Source organism: Netta rufina (assembly GCF_964035555.1).
Source record: "Netta rufina genome assembly, chromosome: 4".
Lineage (NCBI taxonomy): Eukaryota > Metazoa > Chordata > Aves > Anseriformes > Anatidae > Netta > Netta rufina.
In genome coordinates this window covers 32,412,334-32,432,126 of record NC_140127.1, presented here as the reverse complement: position 1 = coordinate 32,432,126, position 19,793 = coordinate 32,412,334, and the positions used below count along the sequence as shown (strand labels likewise).

General features: G+C 41.0%; 1 protein-coding gene across 1 annotated transcript in view; it reads left to right on the top strand.

Annotated features, from left to right (window-relative positions):
* FHDC1 (FH2 domain containing 1) overlaps window positions 1-18,228 on the top strand; it is a gene marked incomplete at both ends in the record, with an annotated part of 30,517 nt that extends 12,289 nt beyond the window's left edge. The window contains 8 exons of the mRNA XM_084285675.1: window positions 4,238-4,323; window positions 4,405-4,505; window positions 7,073-7,143; window positions 7,244-7,351; window positions 8,248-8,318; window positions 10,649-10,766; window positions 12,991-13,155; window positions 16,183-18,228. Coding sequence (XP_084141801.1) covers window positions 4,238-4,323; window positions 4,405-4,505; window positions 7,073-7,143; window positions 7,244-7,351; window positions 8,248-8,318; window positions 10,649-10,766; window positions 12,991-13,155; window positions 16,183-18,228 — 2,766 coding nt within the window. The remainder of the gene's footprint in view (window positions 1-4,237; window positions 4,324-4,404; window positions 4,506-7,072; window positions 7,144-7,243; window positions 7,352-8,247; window positions 8,319-10,648; window positions 10,767-12,990; window positions 13,156-16,182) is intronic.
* Between the last annotated feature and the right edge of the window lie 1,565 nt (window positions 18,229-19,793).

Sequence of the window (19,793 nt, the reverse complement as noted above, 5' to 3'; positions counted from 1 at the left end):
GTTTTTCTCCTTTTCTGTTTACCATTAGCTGATAGAGGTTTGCCACTACCCAAGCATGTGCCCCATGGTATCTCACCACCTAATACATTAGCTGCTTTCCCATACGCCCTCGTGATTTGGTGTTTTTCAGTTGTGTTGTTCTCTAGTGCCCTGAGTGTTTCCAATGTTATGGAAATATTTAAAAACAAACAAACAAAAAACCCACCACATACACAAACAACAGAGAGATGTTTACTCCTCAGGACTGTTGCACTTGGCTTTACTTATTTATTTGTAATATGGGGAATATTTGACTTAGCTGATTGGCACATGGGAAAGCACTTAGTTAGAGACATATATTTGAGGATGAGTGGTGTACTGATGTATACTCTTCTTCAGAGATCTTGGATTTCTATTTAGGAGTGCAGCATATCTGTTCTACGCCCCAGTAAAATCCCAGAAGTTGTAAGTAAGTACTTCTGGTAACCAAGAAATGTCTGAGAAGTTGAGTGGCAGGAATGCAGTAGCTCTCCTATCTGTGAGGAATGATATTTGCAGTAGTCATAATTAGTCCAAGTGTTCACAAATCAAATAAAAGATCAGGCTTTCCGTGTTTCATAACTGAAGCAAATTATTTATGTGAGAACCTCCAGTATCTAAAATCTGATGTAGTGTGCATGGGCATGCATGGACAGTGCAAATGCATATTCCATATACAAATATGATGAAAAAATGAAATTAGTAACTCTGTGCCCAATTTGAGTAATACAGAACTGAGCATACAATACAATTCTGCTGTCTTGCGTGTATGCGTTACACTGCTGTGTCTTGTTACATGCGGTTGTGGAAAAGATTTTGTTATGCTTGGAGAGAGGAGGTCAAGGCTGGAAATGTTTGAGTTATTCATTGTGATTTTAAAATAAACCACATTTTTTTAAGCTCTTTTGTGTTCTCAGACTAATTATAAACCTATCTATTGTATCTTCTCACATGATTAATAGCGACCATTGTTGACAGTGCCCGTAGTTTCTTTGCAATTCCTGGCTGCGTTGGGTGTTTTGGTTGGACTCCCACTTGTAGGAGTGCTGGAGGTTGTTGGTTCTCGTTAGCAAGACTGAGGCAACGTGGCTGTAGAGAGAAGAGGCCTCTCCCATGGGCTTCTGAGTAGCCCTGGAACACGTAGGGGCAGCCATCCAAAACTTCTGAGCTTTGGTGTGTAGAAGCTGTTAGTTCGGTTTATAGGGAGTGTCAAACAAGTAACTTTTATTTCTGCTTCATGATGGGAGAAAGGGACTTTTTCAGTTGTGAATTGATTAACAAAGAGGGAATGCACATGCAAGTGGTGTTGTAACTTCATTGAGGTGTTGTCCTTAGCCATTCCCCAGAGTATTTCCAGTTTTAAGATAGGGTTAACACGGGATTCAGCCTCCTGTCTGGAAAACTGAAATTCACAAAGGGAACCAGGCTATGAGGTGCTGAATTGTAGGACAAAAGGGACCTTGTAACTCTTCCCTGTTTGTGTTTTTGTGGAGTGGGTCACTGTCCTCTACCTTGCTTGGGTTTGGGGCTTGTTAGTGAAGATTCTTTGTTATTCCTTATAAAGGTAGTTTTGGACATCTAGGGCAAAGACAGCGGGGTTTAAGATGGCTGATGTGGGATGGAAAAAGCGTAGCCATGCTGTGAGAACATCTTTATTTTAAGGATCATTACACAGACTCTCTTTTGGGCTGGCAACTGCCCCAAATTTTTGCATTGTGACATTCACACCCCATCCTACCCATCAGAAAGCAGCCAGGTGAATATCTTCTGTTTTGCTTGTACAGGAAAACTCCTCTGGGTGAATTCTGGGGTTTTGACGCCCTTGTACCACTCCAGGCATTTTTCCTGGTACAGGGTGGGAGAAAGTGGATTTCATCCAGCGTCCACAAAAAGTTTTGAAACGTTCGACTCCCAGGGAAGCAAAATTCACATTGCAGCATTAACACTCCATATAAGTAACATTGAGTCTGCTTACAGCACTACATTTAAATGTAGTTCAGGCAGCATAAGTTAATATTTGTGTGAGTATCTCAGGCTTTGTTCTTCACTTTTTGTGCATTTAAGTATTAAAATTGCATCTTTCTTTAAATGCCTGTGGCATCTTGGTGATTTGCGGGTGGCAGTGGTGTGCTCCTTTTGTTTTTTTGTTGTTGGTGGTGGTTTTTTTCCGCCCATGAAAATCTGAATGCCTGTGTCCTTTATAGGCAAATTGATGTTTGCAATATACTAAAACAAAGTTGGAGAATTTGCAGGTTTTGTTGCTTAGAAAGTAGACCGCTATGTTTTGGGAAGGTTAAAGAACCATCTGTAAAGACTGCCTGAGATATTTACTATCTCCCGCCCCCCACTTCATAATGTAGGGGGGAAAAAGTGTTTATTTGGGTTTTGTTTCTTGCTTGTTTTAACACCTTAGAAATATCAGGAATGTCGAGTCTGGTCTTTCCTGTTTTTTGTTGGCAGACTTCTTGAATGACTCTGTAAATTAGGAGTTTTCTCAGGCCTCAAATAAATGGTATGCAGTTTGTCTTTAGAAGGAGCTTTTGTCCGAATATCTTGAGTTAAATGGCAGGTTAGGAAATTGAGTTAGATAGCCTGAATAAAAATTGCTTTTTTGCTTGGAATTCTCTTTCTGGCAGAAGTTTTTATATTGGTCTGTTTTGTTGTTGGTTTGAAATTTGAAAAGGAAGCTTTGTTATTCTGGATTTAATTTCCAATTTTTGTTTTCTCTTTACTAATGTGCTTTCAACACCTCAGTATTGTATGGTATGGAAAAGAAAGAATGGGAATAAAGCGGAAAAAGTGATTTAAGAATCCTTTTATTCTGCAAGTGCCGATTTTTTTTAAAATCCCTGATTTAGCATAACCTGTGTTGTCTTTCACTATAGATCAGTATTGCTATTTTTTTTTTTTTACAATGTGAAATCAAAATAAAAAAAAAAAAGCCACAAACAACAGCAACAATATAAAAAAAAAAAAAATCTAGAACTCATGGATATCTTGTTAATTCCTGGCAGCCTGAAAACTGTTGATGCCCTGATGGAGTGTGTCTCTTTCCATGATATCTTAACAAGCTTCCTAAAACTGAAAAGCAGCTGTGTAAATGTGGTTATGAATGGGCCTTAAGTGTAATGTCATAAAAGGGAAGGCTGATGGGTAGTGTTTAAATCAGTGGAAGTGTACAACTGATACTGGATGTGAACTTGTTGGTTGAATGAAGCAATAGCATAATTGTGAGTGAGCTCTGCTTTTGGACACAATTGCTGTGTTGGGAAATGTGGAAGAAATTCCAGTTATACTTAAGTGTATGTGCATGTATTTTCCCTTTCTTCTGTATAAACATATACTAAGTATGTGGGCAGATCAGTGGCTTGCAGATCATGCAAATATATGGATTTTGGTGGAGCTGGGAAGGAAGATTGACAAAATGAATGCAGTGATAGTTCCTTTACACGTAAACGCTGTCTCAAAATACTGACCACAAATAACTTCAAAATGCAACCTTGCATTTATCTTTAAACTATGTCATATGAATGAAAAAAAAAATAAACTCGAGCATTAGGTTTTACCCCTTAAGAGAGTTTTAGAGGCAACAGTTGAAGCAAGTATCTGGAAAAAAAAAAGAGACTTAGGCAGTGCCAAAGAGACTTAGGCAGTCTTATGCTGAAAATGCTGAACACAGTTAACTTTAAACTACACCCAGTACTTTAGGTTATGCCCAAGTGTGTATCGTAGTTGCTGAAAAGTTGAGGATCATTTTTCAGATCATCACTTAAGCAGCTGTTTCCTGGCAGAACAAAAATTTAGTTGGAGAATGGCAAATGGACCAGTGAGAAAGAGAAGAACCGATTCTCACAGGGAAACTGGAACAGTGTTATCCTAGACATAATGATGAGGCCAATTTTTTTTTTTTAAACACCGACTGAACATGTGTGAGGGAGCAGTTGGGGACGGGGAGCGGAGGAGATACAGAGTGATGGTACCATGTTTTTTCCATTGGATTTTGTAGCTAGGCTTTGGGGAGAAGAGTGGTGTTAATGGTTTTATTTTCTGGTTGGGATGTGCCCAAATCCCAAGATCTTGGGCTCTAAAGCTGTTTAGCCACTGAGTGAACTCTTTAACTCCTGTTAAATTTACTGTTTTTCAGGGTGTTTCCTTCCAGAATCAAGTTAATCTTGATCTTCAATAAAATTCTTTGCTAGTGTTTTTTTCTCTTTTCTAGGTAAAGAAATTAAAAGCCTTTGATGGAGATGTATCAAAACTGTCTCAAGCTGATTCCTTCATGTATTTACTAATCCAGGTGCCAAAGTAAGGAGATAGTAGGTTTATTCTGTTCATGATGGTTCTCTTTGGCTGTCAGTTCTAAACCTGTTTGTTTGTCTGCTCCAGTTACGCTCTTAGGATTGAAGCCATGGTGTTAGAGAGGGAGTTCTCACCCTCCTGTGCTTCTCTGCAGGATGACATGAAAATTATAAGACGGGCAACAAAAGGTAATTAAGCATGTTGGGACATGTATAATACTCTTGTTTTTGTTAGCATGTTAATTAGTTTGCATTATGAAGACCAGAGCTTGAATTTCAGGTACCTTCACTATTAAAAGGAAGCTAACTCCCCTCTGACAAATGCCATCAGGGTGTGTCTGGTGAATCTTTGCTTCCAAAATCAAAAATCTGGAGACTTGGACACACTGCCAATGAGTTCATGACCAAAGCCTACAAACAGCGTATCCTAAGCTGACGCAAGCAAAGGTGTCCATGATCAAATTAGGACACATCCTTGTCATTTGAATACAGTTCACTCTTTCATGTATCATGTGTTGCTGTGATTGAATCCCATTGTTAAACTTTTTTGCTCATTTTCAGAGAAAATCACTGTGGAGCTTTCAGATTTCCCTATGTGCAGCTGCCTTTTGAGGTGGCAGTACTGATAGGCTAAAATCTTTACTGTGGAGACGTAATTCTATTTTATGTTCTCTACATTTCACAAGCTTTGAAATACTATGACTGGCTATTCTTAAGCAAATCTGGTATCTTCTGCTCTGTGGGAAAATAACTGATGTCCTAGTTTAATTTAACATTAATGCTGACATTTTCAAATGCCTTGAGTACCTATTTGTCCTATTTCTCAGTATGAAAGTCCTGCTTCGTGCTGGTAAATTTTCTGACAGACTACTGGAGCACTGTCTAGACTGCTTCTAGTGGGATAAAAAGGCACAGTAGTCAAAATATTCAAATATGAACACCAGCGCTTAGGATAGTCATTTTTAGTGAAAGGAAAGGGAGAGAAGTCTGGTGTGTTCTTCCCAACTGTGGGGATTGAACTGGTCCTTCCTGACTCAGGAAAATGTCCCTTACTTTAAGCTGAGGTTTGAGTTTGGCCTTTTATTGGGAGCTCTTTGAAATCATTGCTCTTTGTTTTGAGCAACAGACATAGGTGAGGGGAATATGTTATGTATAAAAGCAGCCGCGCCCTATTGTCCTTCATGTCCTTCACCCAGGACCTTTCTGATGAATTCTTTCCCTCCAGAGGAGACACTTTAGTCTCCAGATCCTGCACCAGGCCAGTCATGCAAATCAGGCTGAGCTTCCCTGTCTTCAGTCCAGTTGTGTCATGCGCTCCTCTCCATTTGGTCTTTTCACTTGAGGGCTTGTTGATAGCCTGAAGTTGTTTAGGAATTCTGTCTACTTTTCTATACCCATCTACTCTGTTTCTTTCCTTGTAATTAAGCTGCGAGAATATTTACTTAAATCCTAACGCTGATAACCACTAAGGCTTAGGATGGTCTAAATAGCTCGGTGGATTCTCATCTCGCCTACAAATGGATGTATCTCGTAGTGACGCTAAGCAGGCTCTTAGTATGCAAAAACTTCAGATGTTGCTTTCTCTCCTTGGCCTTATGAAATCCAGTATTCTCTTTTGTATTCCCTCCTCTTTCTTCCCCCTTACTTCCTCACCTATAGCTTGTTAGATCTCAGACTGCTTAATTAGCTCTATGATTTTATCCTGCAAACACTGAAATCCAAAGATACAAGGGCTGTCTGCTTCCAACATGATAGATTAGTGCATTGTGTTAAGCAGTTAAATGTGGGGTAAATTTCAGAATGTGAACTTTGAAACGAAATAATTTCTAAAAGCATTTATACTGCAATCGAAAGGATTCCACCTTTTATTAGTACCTTACATTAAAAACAGCTCACATCGATTTTCTTGCCTTATAGGTGACTTGCGAATTTTCAGTTACTTGGTTTACTGTGCCATTTGTGTAATGTTAATTTATTAACTCTTAGCAATTTTGAATTCCCATGTCTTTATTTCTAAGGTGCTATGCTCAGTGACTTTTAAACACATGTTGTTTTCTGTTCATGTGTGGGGTGGGTGAAGAGGTGTACGAACTCAGAACACTATTGTGCATTTTGCAAAAAGGGCATGTGTACAAAGCAAGCTTCCGTGATGGAAAAGCTTTAAGTGGCAATTCTATTCCATTTGACTCTTTGCTTCACACTGAATATAACTTTGCTGATCGTCTTTGATGTCACTGAGGTAAAACAAATGCCACTCTGAGTTGGTGATTATATAGAAATAAAATAGTGATTCATAATGGGAGTGAGATAAGAATGGAAAATTAAAACATTGTCTGATGGCTAAGTCTCCCTAAAAAAGAATAATTGTTCAAAAATCCAATCCTGACAGATGGCAATGGATCCTGCGAGGTGCAGAACATTTGCCTCACACTGAATTTAGCAGGTTGTGAGGACACTTGCATAAGATACTTTGCACATTGCAGGATCAGGCCCCAAATGTTTTGTGAGCTACTGGGGGTTGCCTTGGAAATACTACACTTGCAAAGCTGAAGTCTGAACATATACTTGAGGTTTGCCAACTGTGCTTGTGACTTTGAATTATATAGGACCTTTTTTTTCCCATGACCTTTCAATTCACTGTAGTTTCTTGTTAAAATAAAAATCAGTATCTTTAAAAGCTTGATGTGAAGAGCAGTTTGTTAAGTGTGTGTGTATTTGTAAACAATTATTAGACAGCAATTTTCTGCTCCTTACAGAGTTAATGACTTGTGAGGAGCTGCATTCCATATTGCACTTGGTCCTCCAGGCTGGGAATATTATGAATGCGGTAAGTGACATCTAAAATGGGGACGGCTGATCGACCAAACTTCATTGTTAGTATTGCAGTCCATTTATGCCACACACCTCAGCTGTTTCCTTCTTTTTAGGGAGGTTATGCTGGCAATGCTGTTGGATTTAAACTGTCGTCGCTGCTCAAGCTGGCGGACACAAAAGCAAACAAACCTGGGATGAGCCTGCTGCATTTTGTTGCTCTGGTATATAAAAGCTGTTTTGTAACTGATGCAAACCTAAAGCCATAGATGATTGACAATATAAGGAGCTATGTGTCTCAGAAAAAGTGGCTTGTTTAAGGCTTTGATCCTCTTCTTTTCTCCTCCTTACACAAAGTTCACTATTTTTTCTATCTCTGGTCACCCTATCCAGAAATCCATGGAAAGCTTGATTTTTTAATCTCATGTAGGAGTTTACCTTCATCTAACTTTCTCACTGTAGCTTATCTCTTACTGTCCTGAATTCTTACAATGTAGAAGTGACTTTTTTTTTTTTTCATAAGTACTCTTTTAATCATCCTACTGAATCTTTTCATCAACAGTTGTTTTTTTTCTTTTTTTCTACCTCTGGTGACTGACAAGTATTTTTAAAGCTGCAGCAGACTTTTTTTTTTTTAGTTATTTTTCTTTCCTTTCAAACTTTTTGATTTTAGAAGGGAGGGAATTTAAATGCTTCCATATGTGCCTTTGGTTATCTGTGTACAAACTGGCTTAACAGATTTCTAGTCAGCAAACAATGGGGTATTAATTGATGTTTGTGCAGGAAACATTGTATCTGCTCAAACAATAGGCATCAGTAAATTGTTCTTTCCCTAGCATTCCCTATTAATGTGACTTGGGTTCACTGGTATAAGCAGCTATAGCTGTGGACTGTAAAATGGAAGCTCTTGTTTAATGTTTCTAGTTCTCATCCCTGCTTTTCTTTTAAGTGGTGTCCTCTGCTCAACTGTGTTAGGATTGCACAGGAAGGAAAACAGTGCAGGAGACAAAACTTTAAATGCCCTCCCAGAGGCTTTAGAGCTGTTGGACTTAGGCACTTTGGCCTGGTAATGGAATGTTAATGGGTTGTGTGTGTTTTGGTTTTGTTCTGTTTGCTTCAGGAAGCCCAAAAGAAAGATGCTGCTCTTCTCAACTTTTCAGAAAAAATCAGGGATGTTCATGATGCTGCCAGGTAAGCCAAAAGAAAACTGAAAACTTAGGGTTAGACTGTGACTTGGAACTTTTTTATTTGTGCAGCAATGAGGCTCATTCAGAGAAGTCTTGGCACAAAACCTGAGATCTTTACAAATGTTTACTATAGCTTTGAGGGCTGCATTTCCATTTGCTAGCAGAAATATGCCTGCAATGTGCCTTCAGGTGTAAGGTTTTTTATGACACAATCTCCAGAAGTGTTTTGTAGTTTCATCTCTGTCAAATACCACGCTCATGGATGCTACTTTTAAGAGATCATGCTAAAGCACATTCATGTTTTTCTTTAAACCAATTTTCATCTGTCTCTGAGCGGGGTTCAGTGCTCTTCCAAGTGTGGTTCCAGATACAAGTGCTGGCCATGGCTTCTCTTAGATGTGTTTTGATACTTGGTTTGCTTCTCCATTTGTCAGGTGGAAAATCTGAAGGATTTGGGGCTCTGTGTTTTCATCTCAACATCTCTTGCTGCATAATTTTAAAGTGCACCTGATTCATACCTTGATAACTGTACCTGCCTTTGTGAGATGTTGCTATCTAAAGCACAAACCTGGAAGCTAGCGATCCTGGAGTTCTACTCCCAGTTTTGCTATTTCCTTGCTCCTTGAGCTTTGGGCAATCTATTTACATTATTTTCCCAGCTGTAAAATGGATCCAAGCTCTTATATCTGATGCAGAATTAAGTCATGTCTGCAAAGGACTCTGAAATCTTCTGAAGAAAGGAGTGGCCATGGAGTTAATCAGAAAATTTTTGATGGACCACCTGTGTGGCTCTCTGCCATCCAACCCACACACCTTCTTGGCAGTCTGCCTCGTGGCCTGCTGGGGAATGTAGCTTCCCTCGGCATCCAAGCCCCCTGGCAAACTACGGGGGAACAGGCAGAATCTGAAAACCGGTGATATTTTTCAAGCCGTTTGATACTTTGATCACATTTGTTAATGCTGAAAATCTTCTGTTATAACTCTTGCTGAAATCTATTTGTGGAATGCACTCTACAGGAAAATGAAACAAAATGAAATACATGTCCTACCACTGGGCGTGAGGAAGATCATTATTAGAGACAACTGTCATGTACAAGTTGCTCATAAATCCTTCCAATTAGAGCATGTTAAAACAACTGCCATTATGTACTCTATTTTTTATTATCTCACCTTCTTTCCTTGTAGTCCTTCATCCTCCTCTTTCACAGGCAGAAAAACGTAGCCTGTATCATGTACACCTCTTCTCATTTGCAAAAACACCCATGATCTTCCTAGAGCAGGGAGCTAACCTTTGGAGATTAAGTAAGCAGAGAAAACACAGCACATATTATATTCATTTATACGTGCTGTCACCATGTTCTGCCATGTGTACTGAGTCAGTCTGCCACACGTCTTCAGCCTTACTGTGTTGAAGTCTCTCTGCTGGTGAATTAAGGGTAGTTTAGGAGCATATGTGCAAAAATTGTTAAGTTTTACCGTTTTGGAAATAGTGGTGCTTCAACTCCAGACAGAGCTCAGTTTCCTTGTGAAGGAAGTGTCGTGGCTTTAGGAGTGTTTACCCTCAAAGTGACTGAGGGATTTGAGTGGAAGCTCCCATCGTATGGAAAGTGCCTCTCCCAGGATGAGACTTAGATTACATCAGATGAGAGTTCCTTCCTGTGATCGTACATTTGTTGAGTTCCTTTTGCCTAAAAACAGGAGCAGCTCTGCTGCTGGTATGTGGTAGAAGGATGAAATGTTACAACTGCTGTGTCGAGACTGTGGTGTGGGCTACATTGCTGTGACAACTTAGAAGAACATAACATGCAATTTCATGATGCCTCATGTTATTGCCAAAATGGGCAGTCCTGGCTGACAGTCCCTTCTGACCCCTTTTTGTGCCAGCTTTGGCACTTAAACAGTAATGTAAAAAGATGGACCAAGGAAATGATCCATCTGGAAGCAAATTGTTTTACCTTTCTTTGGGTTAATTTTCAGTTCGCAGATATGGCTGTATTTAGAAGATGAGTGCTAGCACAGGCCACAGGGAGAAAAAAGGAGTGCTTGGGCAGGGTGGCATTGCACTTTCAGGTGGTAAGGCTGGGTAGGACTGGCTTGAGTTAATTGTGAAACCACACCCCATGGGAATCTTTTCGGTTTGCAAATAAGAAGAAATGTGCTTATCTCTCTCCTAACTTTCGATTTATACTCTGGAAATAGTTCCTGAACGGGCAGGTCTTGTTTAAAAGCCAGCTTGCACCTCGTGTTAAACATCTATTTTTGATGCATATTGTGGCTAACCTAGGGGCAACTCTTTCTCACTGATAAGTATTCTCTGTATATGCGTTTTTTTAGGTTATCCATTGATAATTTAGAAGCAGAGCTTCAATCGCTGTCTTTCAAAGCAAGATCTGTTAAAGACAGCATTCGACGAGACCCGAAACTCTTTTACCAGATGGAAAGCTTTCTGCAGGTTTGTAGGATATCTGTGTTAATGTGTTGTTATCACCTGAATACAGTAGCATTCCTCAGCTCAGTGTAATTTGTGTGGACAAGTTAATAAAGTGAAGCATTGTTTCGATATGCCTACTCTGTCAGTTGTACGAAGATGTTCCAAATATATGCTGTTTGTCAAGAGTGTTGGAAAGACTGTATTTTTACCAGGAGGGATGTTGAGTGTACATTGGCTGAGGCTTGTTAGGCAAGCGTGTTTGAAGCCTGTGAAATGACTGTTGGAGATCTGTAGTTAAAATATAAAACAATTGGGACCAATCTCTGGTTTTGTACTTAACACACAGATACTACACTTTGGGCAGCTGTGACATTATATTGGATCATGTCAGTTTTTGCTGAGGCTGTGCTATGCATATTAATCCTGATTGTTAGGTGACTGGGGAGATATTGTTAGCAGCTTGCATGCTAAGGGGCTGTTTTCTGTACTAATTTGCCCTTCACAGAGAGTGTATTATTCTTAAGCCATACCATTTCTTCTTGGTAGGCTCTCCTTTTCTTTTTTCCTATCGCAGTGACTTCATAAGCATGAATGTGTATAGCACTTCACTTTGAAGCAGAGCGCTTAGCTTTGATGCAAAGTTCTTGGTATTTTCCGGGTGATGCCTGGAGAAATATGTATTATACTTCAATTAAATGTTTTTTTTCTGTTTCATGCTATAGATAGTTATTAAAAGTGAAAAAGCAGGCGTTGGAACTGGAACTTAACCCACGCTGATTTTCAACTTGCAAGTGTAGTTAATAGTCCTGTAGTTTTACAGGAGATGTGAAGCTGATGAAGAAAGAGGCGGGTCAAGATTGAAATAGCTGTCCTCATTCACTCTGAAATATTGGCTTTTATCCATTGCACCCAGACTCTTTAATGTTCTGTTCTGACATGTTTGGGAATTTTTTTTTAATTTAATAGATGGTTTTACGTAACACTACAACCTTGTTTAGGCCATGTTCCAAAAAAATGTTGGGAAAAAAATAATTTTACAAATACATACCTTACACAAACGCTTCCGGTTTTTGTTTTTAAATTGCAGATGATAACCAAGCTGATTGAAAGTCAGCTTTCATTATCTCATCCTCATGAATAAATTACTGAAATATGTGGGAGGAACTAATTTTCTATGTATGCTCTTGTCAATTGTCCAGTTTATCTTCTATCCAGTTTTGTTTTTTTTCTGAACGCTAACAAGTCAGATTTGTTCCTACCCTACTGGCATCATTTGGCAAGTAGCTTTCTGGCAGGTGGGGTTGTCTTAAATGGTCACCAGTACCTCCAGCTGCCTATTCACACTCCAGTGCTGCAGTACAAGAAGTATTTAGGTGATCATGAGGTGGACAGTGTCAGAACAGATTTGTCTGGAAATTAATTTTCTCCCCACATTACGTTGAGTCAGATGTGTTCTCAGATGTGGGACCATGCATGGATGGGAGTGAATGGCTGGTGATGTAGATCAGAGAGAAAGAGGAGCAACTTCTGAAATTCTTTTAAGTAGTTCTGCTGCTCAAAGTCTAACTACAGTCTTGCTGTCTTCCTCCTGACTTTTTTCCAACAATCTACTCCAACCAAGTCTGTATAGCTCTACACTTCTGACTCAGAGCACTACTTTACAGAGATAATTTCTGGATGTCTTAAAATACATTTATAGTATATGTATTCCCTTACCTGTCTGGCATGAAAGGCTTTTTGGTGATGGTCTAAGGTCAGCTCAGGAAGCAGTGGATCATATGATGTATATCCATGAATTTATTCATGATTTTTTTTGAGAAAATCAGAGAGAAAGAACTAACCCATTTCAACTGAGTTGAAAGTTGCCAGGAAAATGGGAAAATAAGGCATGAGAGCTTTATGGGGGCTCCAAAGTGGTCCACCAGTACAGTCTTTGGTTTTACTCAACTGAGAATTAAAGTTCTATGTCAGTTCAAGGGCTTTTGAACTTTTGCCTGGTTTGTATCCTTGTCACTAGAATTTACATTTTGATTTATGCATTTTCCTTGACCTTCCTTAATCAATTTATTGAAATGACAAGACGCTTCTTTTAGTTACTAGGAGTTTTCCCTCAAAGTCTTAATTTCCGGGGCTCTGTAACAGCTTCTAGGATGGAAAGTGATTTTCTTAAATTCTTAATATTTACATCACCTGTTGGGACTTTAATTTTTCTATCTAGTTCACCCTACTGTGTTTTTTGCTACAGTTTGCTGTAAGACATCTAAAAGAGCTTGAACACCAGAAACGGGAATTGCAAAAGGAAGGAAACGCTCTCATTGACTTCTTCTGTGAGGACAAAGAAACTATGAAGTTGGATGAATGTTTCCAGATATTTAGGGACTTCTGCATTAGATTCAACAAGGCTGTTAAGGTAAGCACCATTAAACTTGCAGTAAGGCTGGTAAGCACTGAATGCAATTCTCACTCGTTTGAAATAAATGCTGGCCCACAAGGATTAAGTTATTTGTTTTCTGCCTATGGGACACTTCCTATCTGGTGGTATTTGGTATATTTGCCAGAATGGCTACAGCAAACTGCCGTGGAAATGGTCATCCTGCCCAGCCCGGTATGCAGTCCCACTGCCAACTCATCAGCTCTCGTTCTCTTCTGCACCTTCTGCTCAGGCTGGCCAGACCATTGAGGTGTTCTGTCAGGGTAGCCTGTAGGCCTGCTTGTAGGTGGGCTTCTTCCTCCTCCTTTGGTGAGAAGGTTGATAATTGCTATATGGTATATAACTGCACACCTTGAATTGGTCCCAAATAATTCAAGTATGCGAAGATAAGCATAGGCAAGGAGCAATATTAGCCCTGGTTAGAATTTTGGTTGAGAAAAGTCTGCCTGTCATTACAAATAATTTTTAGGACTTTATAAATAGCATCAATTAGATGGATCCAGAAATATATTTATTTTTTCTGCCTTATGAGATCTGCATTTGACAGCACTTTGCATAAAAGCTTTAGTTTAGAAATGAGAGAACGTTCTTGATTACAGCAAGCTAAGAGGACGTTCAGTTAACATGCTCATTGCCCCATTAGCTTACCTACCGTTTACCACCCAAGGCAGCACGTAGTTATGCATGTGAATATTATACAGATATAAACGGTGGTAACTATTGCAGACATTTCAGTGAGAGATGACTTTGTGCATTCATGAAGGACGTGTTCAATTATTCAGGGCTGGGGATTTAATTCATAGTCACACATTACAAGTGGTTGATGAATAGCTATTACTTCAGGGTCCCATGGGGATCTCCCTTCCTCTCTCTGTAGTAAGTAATCACACTAAAATAATGACAAATTAGTCTTTTATTTGTGACTATTGAAAAGATTTACTTATGAGGTATTTCATGTGGATTACCTATGTCCTTACAAATTTAACGGAACAATTTAGAATAGAGACTGCAGGTCTGCTCAATGTAACATGTGGACAGCACAGCCAGCAGTGTGAAAAGATGGCTTACACACGATAGCCAAGTGCACATATTTCAAACTGTGTGTTAACTCTTTTTTTTTTTTTTTTTTTTTTCAATTTTAGAATATGGCTCTATGTGCTTAAAATAGATTTTTCTTGTGAATAAAATCTCCAGAAGCATGTTTTGGGTGAGGTTAAAATGTTCTGTGTCTAGTATGGAAGACGAAAGTAATATCTACTTACTACTATTTTTAACTATTTCTCTTTACAATGGGATATTTAAAGTTAAGCTTTAGCATTAGGCAAGAATTAATTCTGTAATTCCACGCCTGTGAAAGAAAGCTCCCTGTCACAGACATTCTTCCTGAAAAGCAAGTTTTTTCTTTTTCCTTTCTTAGCTGTTTGGGTTTCTGAGGTCTCTAATGCATCTTATCTTTCACAGCCCAGTGTCACCTCAAATCCACTTTAAGAGGTGTAGATCAACCCATTCATCAAAAGGAGTTTCAGCATTAGGCTTTTGTTTACTGAAAGCTTTCAGGCAACTGTTTATAGTTGTGCAGCTCTTCTGTTGTCACAACACTGGGAAAATCAAACTAGACAGTGCTTCAGACAAATAGAGGTGTGTTTTTTTAAACAGTGTGTCATACAGGCTTGCTGAGGGCAGACTTAACAACATGCTGGAAAATGATGTAATTTTTGAATCCTCTGTCAAGACTAGCCCTTTCTCTTCTTTCTTTTGCTACAGCTGTACTGGCTCTAGAAAACCAGGTTCTCCATTTCAGAAAATAACCTGGAAAGGTCAACTGAAGTTGCACCTAGATTAAATCTGAAGTGTAGAGGTGACACTTAAAATGTTGACGGTCATAATAATCCACTGACAATGATTTTATAGCAGAAAGGTGTTCCTGTGTTGTCTTTCAAGCACAAACTGCTGCCTTCTAAACCAGAACCCAGTAGCTTCGTTAGCAAAATCCCCAGCCTGCCCCGGGCAACTTCTGAGCAGTAGTTACCAATTTTTGAAGTGAACAAGAGGTCCAAATCTGGGATGAAGCATTTATTAATGGTCCTTGAGAGGTGTCCGTTGTTGTCTAAGTAATGATAATGAGGCATTGTATAAACGACGAGGGGGAATGGGCTTAAGTTGAGCCAGGGGAGTTTTAGGTTAGATGTTAGGAAGAACTTCTTCACTGAAAGGGTTGTTAGACATTGGAACAGGCTGCCCAGGGAAGTGGTGGAGTCACCATCCCTGGAAGTCTTCAAAAGACGTTTAGATGTAGAGCTTAGGGATATGGTTTAGTGGAGGGCTGTTAGCGTTAGGTTGGAGGTTGGACTCGATGACCTTGAGGTCTCTTCCAACCTAGAAATTCTGTGATTCTGTGATTCTGTGCTTTCATGTGGAAGTAGGTAATGTCTTTTCATAAAATTCCCCTTCTGTTATGTTCAAGTTGGAGGTAAGTAGCACCCCGTAGCAACCCCACTTGCTGCTCCAATTGCAGTTGTTGTAATATGGGACAGTGGAAGGAACACACTGACTGTGTGCTCATCAGACGAGTTTGTTGTAAAATATGTAATGCTCAGGTGGAAGTTTACTCACCAGATAAGGCTGCCAACTCTAAACATACCGCGAGCAGATTTCAAGCTCTCCATATATAACAGGGACTCTTTGAGTGCACCTGACATCTGCTTGGGTTTGACAGGTCACATTCTGTGCTGTGCGGGAGCTTGGTCAGCATAAGAAGAAAACGCACAGACTGATGTGCCTTCAGCATGAGTTATGCAGGGAACTGCTGCCCATATGGTTAATGCTTGCAGACTGTGATTGCCACAGTGAAGTCATGTGGGTTGTATGTATTGGGGGTGGAGGGAGGGTGATGGCAGAAGGAAATAACGTTGATGGGAAGAAATAAAGGGAAAGATAAAGCAGGGCAACTTGTTCTCATGTCGGGCACTGTCCTCTGTAACATGGATTTATGTCTTCCTTTATCAGGAAAACAGGGAACGAGAGATTCAGGAACTTCATCATCTGCAAAGGCGGAAGGAGCTGGAGGAGAAGCGTCGATCCTGGGCAGCTGGGGAGCTTGGGAGCTTTGGACGGAGCAGCAGTGAAAATGATGTGGAAATGCTGGCCAAAAAAGGACTTGAAGAATTTCTTCCCTTCTTGCAGCAGAGACCCCAAAGCCCTTCGTACAGAAACCCCAATTCTAGACGCTCTCGACTTTCTCTGGGGATTACTGCAGACAGGGAGCTGCAGAGTTTCCTGGAGATCTCAAAAGATGAGGATCCAAACAAGTTTAACAGCCTTCCCCGTGCAAACACCCGACAAGCAAGACCCAATGTGGCCTGGACTGAATCCAAAGAAACGAGAGATCTCAACTTAAATACCTTACACTTGCACCAGCAGTCTGAAACCAAAGGGAAAAGCGGTGACCACCTGCAGTTGCCCCCAGCACAGTCCAGTCACTTCGGTGGCTCAGCCGGTCCTGGTGCCCGCTACCCACCGAGAAGCACCAACTACAACACGCACACTTCTAATGCCTCCTGCGAGGAGTCCGCTGACATAAACGCTCTGGCCCTTGCAATTGAGGAGCACGAACTTGTTAAAGGATTGCGTAAGTTCGACATTCAAGGAGCAAAGCCCGCAGAAGATACACCTCTAATATACTTAGAGGATGTCGGTGGGACAGACTTGGAGACTCTAGATGATCTCAGCTTGCATTCCCTTAGCACTGCCGATGATGACTTGCCTCCAGCTTGCAGGAGCTCCAGAGAGGCCCATGACCATAAAGCCAAGGCAGTGGGTGGCAAGAGCGAAGCTTCAGAGCCCAGCAGCAGCAGCCCCATGTCTCTGGATACAAGTGTTTCTGGAAGCAGGGACGACGGGCCCATGTTCTATGTGTCGGATACGACGACTGACTGCTCTTTGACGCTGGACTCTGAAGAGGGAAATGATTTCAAATCGGTGGGCAACGAAGTAAGAAGTGAGGCTGGCAAAGCACGCTCTTCGGTGAGTGGTGCTCAGTACAGGTCTAGAACGCTCTTCTCGAACCTGAATACTGCGTCTGCCAAGGATCTGTCTCCTCACGCTTCCACAAATGATAAGGATGATGCCAACAGCAAGCACATGCTTTCTAAAGAGAAGTCCGTAAAAAATAAAGACACGATAGGACCAAAGAGAAGCTCTCTTAAGGACAGATCTCCAAGTTCCTCCAAATCCAGTGGCACTCGCCCAAGCCACACAGCTTCTTCCAGACCTGTAAGAACTTTGAATGCCTCTGAGAATGAAAGTATGAGGAAAGTGGTGCCTATTTCTCGGTCTAACAAACCACCAAGCAGTGTGAAAAAGCCCGAAGCCAAGCCGGCGCTTCGTGAAACTAGTACGGTGGAGAGTCGTCTGTCTCGTCGCAGCTCTGTCCGAGGCACAACCGACACGCTGCCGAGGAGTCCTTACAGGCACAGCGTGTCAGTGGAAGAGCCAAGGTTACAGAGGGGGACTGTGACCTCAAGCAGCGCTCATTTTGAGAGGGACAGAGTCGCTCTCAAGAAGCCCGTCTCTAAACCCATTAGGAGTACTGTAAAATCGAAGACAGATGAAATAAAGATCTGTCGCTCCAGCGTGAAACCACAGACCCCTGCAGATGACACCAAAGTTGCCCCAGTCAGTGTCCCCAAGACACCATCCACTGTCCCCAGCTTCGCGAGGAATACAGTGGCTTCTTCTTCAAAGCGTGCAAAAGTGGATCTCTCCAGCTCATCCAGACCTCCAACCATCACGAGGTCTGTGTCCCAGCGGCTGCCTAAAGCAAAGCCAGCAGCAACCTCTGATGAGATGAGTCCAAAGGAGAACGGGGGCAGTACTTTAAAGAGAGCAAACAGTGCCAGAGCGGTTGGGAGAAGCCTCCTCCAGGGAGACACTGTCAGCACCAAAGTGGAGCCCTCAGCAAAGGAGCAGGGAACGGAGGAGAAGTCCTCTCTTAAACTGAAAGATGCGAACCGGACCACAATAGGTAAAATACTGAAGCCGTTGCTGAAGTAAGGGAGAGGTTTGGGGAACCTTGGAATGTGAACACTTGTTCAAGCACTGGATGTCTGCGTCGTGGGATTCCTTAAAACGGTAACATTGCTGAGAAGCAACACCATGTGCTCTTTGAAGTACCGCACACCACTGGAAAAGGGCAACTACTCGGGTTCTGGTCTAAATCCTTTTTTTATGAATTTGAATGTATTTGAAGCTACTGTGATGGAATAAGAGCGTAACAGCAAGCCTTTGAGTATTTATCCTATAGAAGGTCACCAAAAGCCAAAAATTGTAAAGCAGTTAAACTACAAGATGAAACGCGTTGTGACAGAAAGCATGGATAAAGGCCAGTTTGTATGTACATAAGATTATTCCTAAGACTCGAGCGTTTGTGCTGGTCGGTTCCTTATTTGATGTTAAAGTGAATCCTGTGGAACAGTACTGAAAATGAACGTGGGTGATCGTGCTTTTCGTTGCTTCTACTGCCTCGGATTCAGGAACTCTTTTTTGCCTGTTGCAAAGTCCATTGCTGGCAATTGGACAGACTGGGAACTGCTGGCCAAAAAATAGTAAAATGGGATATTTTCTGTTTGTGGCTGTCTTTAACCTCACTGAAGAATTTCTAGCATGTTTTATGAATGTGTACGTGTGTCTGGAGAAAACCTTCTGCTGGCCAGGAGGCTTTTTTCTCCAAGAATGTGGCAGCGTTGTCTTGCATGCACGAGTAGATACGGCTGGTGCTGCGCTGAGCAGCACAGCCAGAGGCTGTGCCTGTTGGAAGGGCCATCAGTAACCATTGGGATGATGCCTACTCCTCATCTGACTTGTTTTAGTCACAAGCAAACTTGCCAGCTTTGGGTCATACAGAAGTGCCATATATTTATGATACATATCAAGGATGTTTGCAGTTCAAGTCTTGAAGGCTGCGTTGTAGTGCTGAGCACTTTCGTACTATTCCATGTTTCCACTGGTTTATCTACTACCAAATTACTTGAATGTTGCAGTGGCTCTGATTGAGCCATCAGTTTCCCTGCCTCCTCCTCCTCTTCTCCTTGTCAACATGAATATTTAGCATGAAACACAGAGCTTACGCATGACAATGTTTTTGTAGACTTCCTTGGTTGCTTCGAATGTGGTTTTTAATGTTTAAAGACTCCAAAGGATGACTTAAACTAGTATTTGATGAGCTTTTTACAAAATAGAAACAGCTCTTTTTTCCTGCAGATACAAATTTTAACATCTTCCCAAACTAAGGTACAGAGAATGAGGGAAAACTTGTTCAGCATGCTATGCGTCTTCCTAAGGGAAACGTACGTAGGTGAGGAAACTGATCGCTGTTCTCCTAAGCATCTTATTTAAAGAGTTGCCTTTTTACTTGCTTACAAATGAAGCCTCATTTAAGAATAAAATAAAAAATAAAAGGAAAATCTCTTCAGACAAGTGGCATTGACTTACTAATGGTAGATCTGCTTGTCTGCTCTATCCCTTGGTGCTGGAATGAGAACGAGCCGCCAGATTGCTCACATGCTTCTCATGGGATAGTATCAGGGACAGCTACCTTTGTACTCTGAATTTGGCAAGGG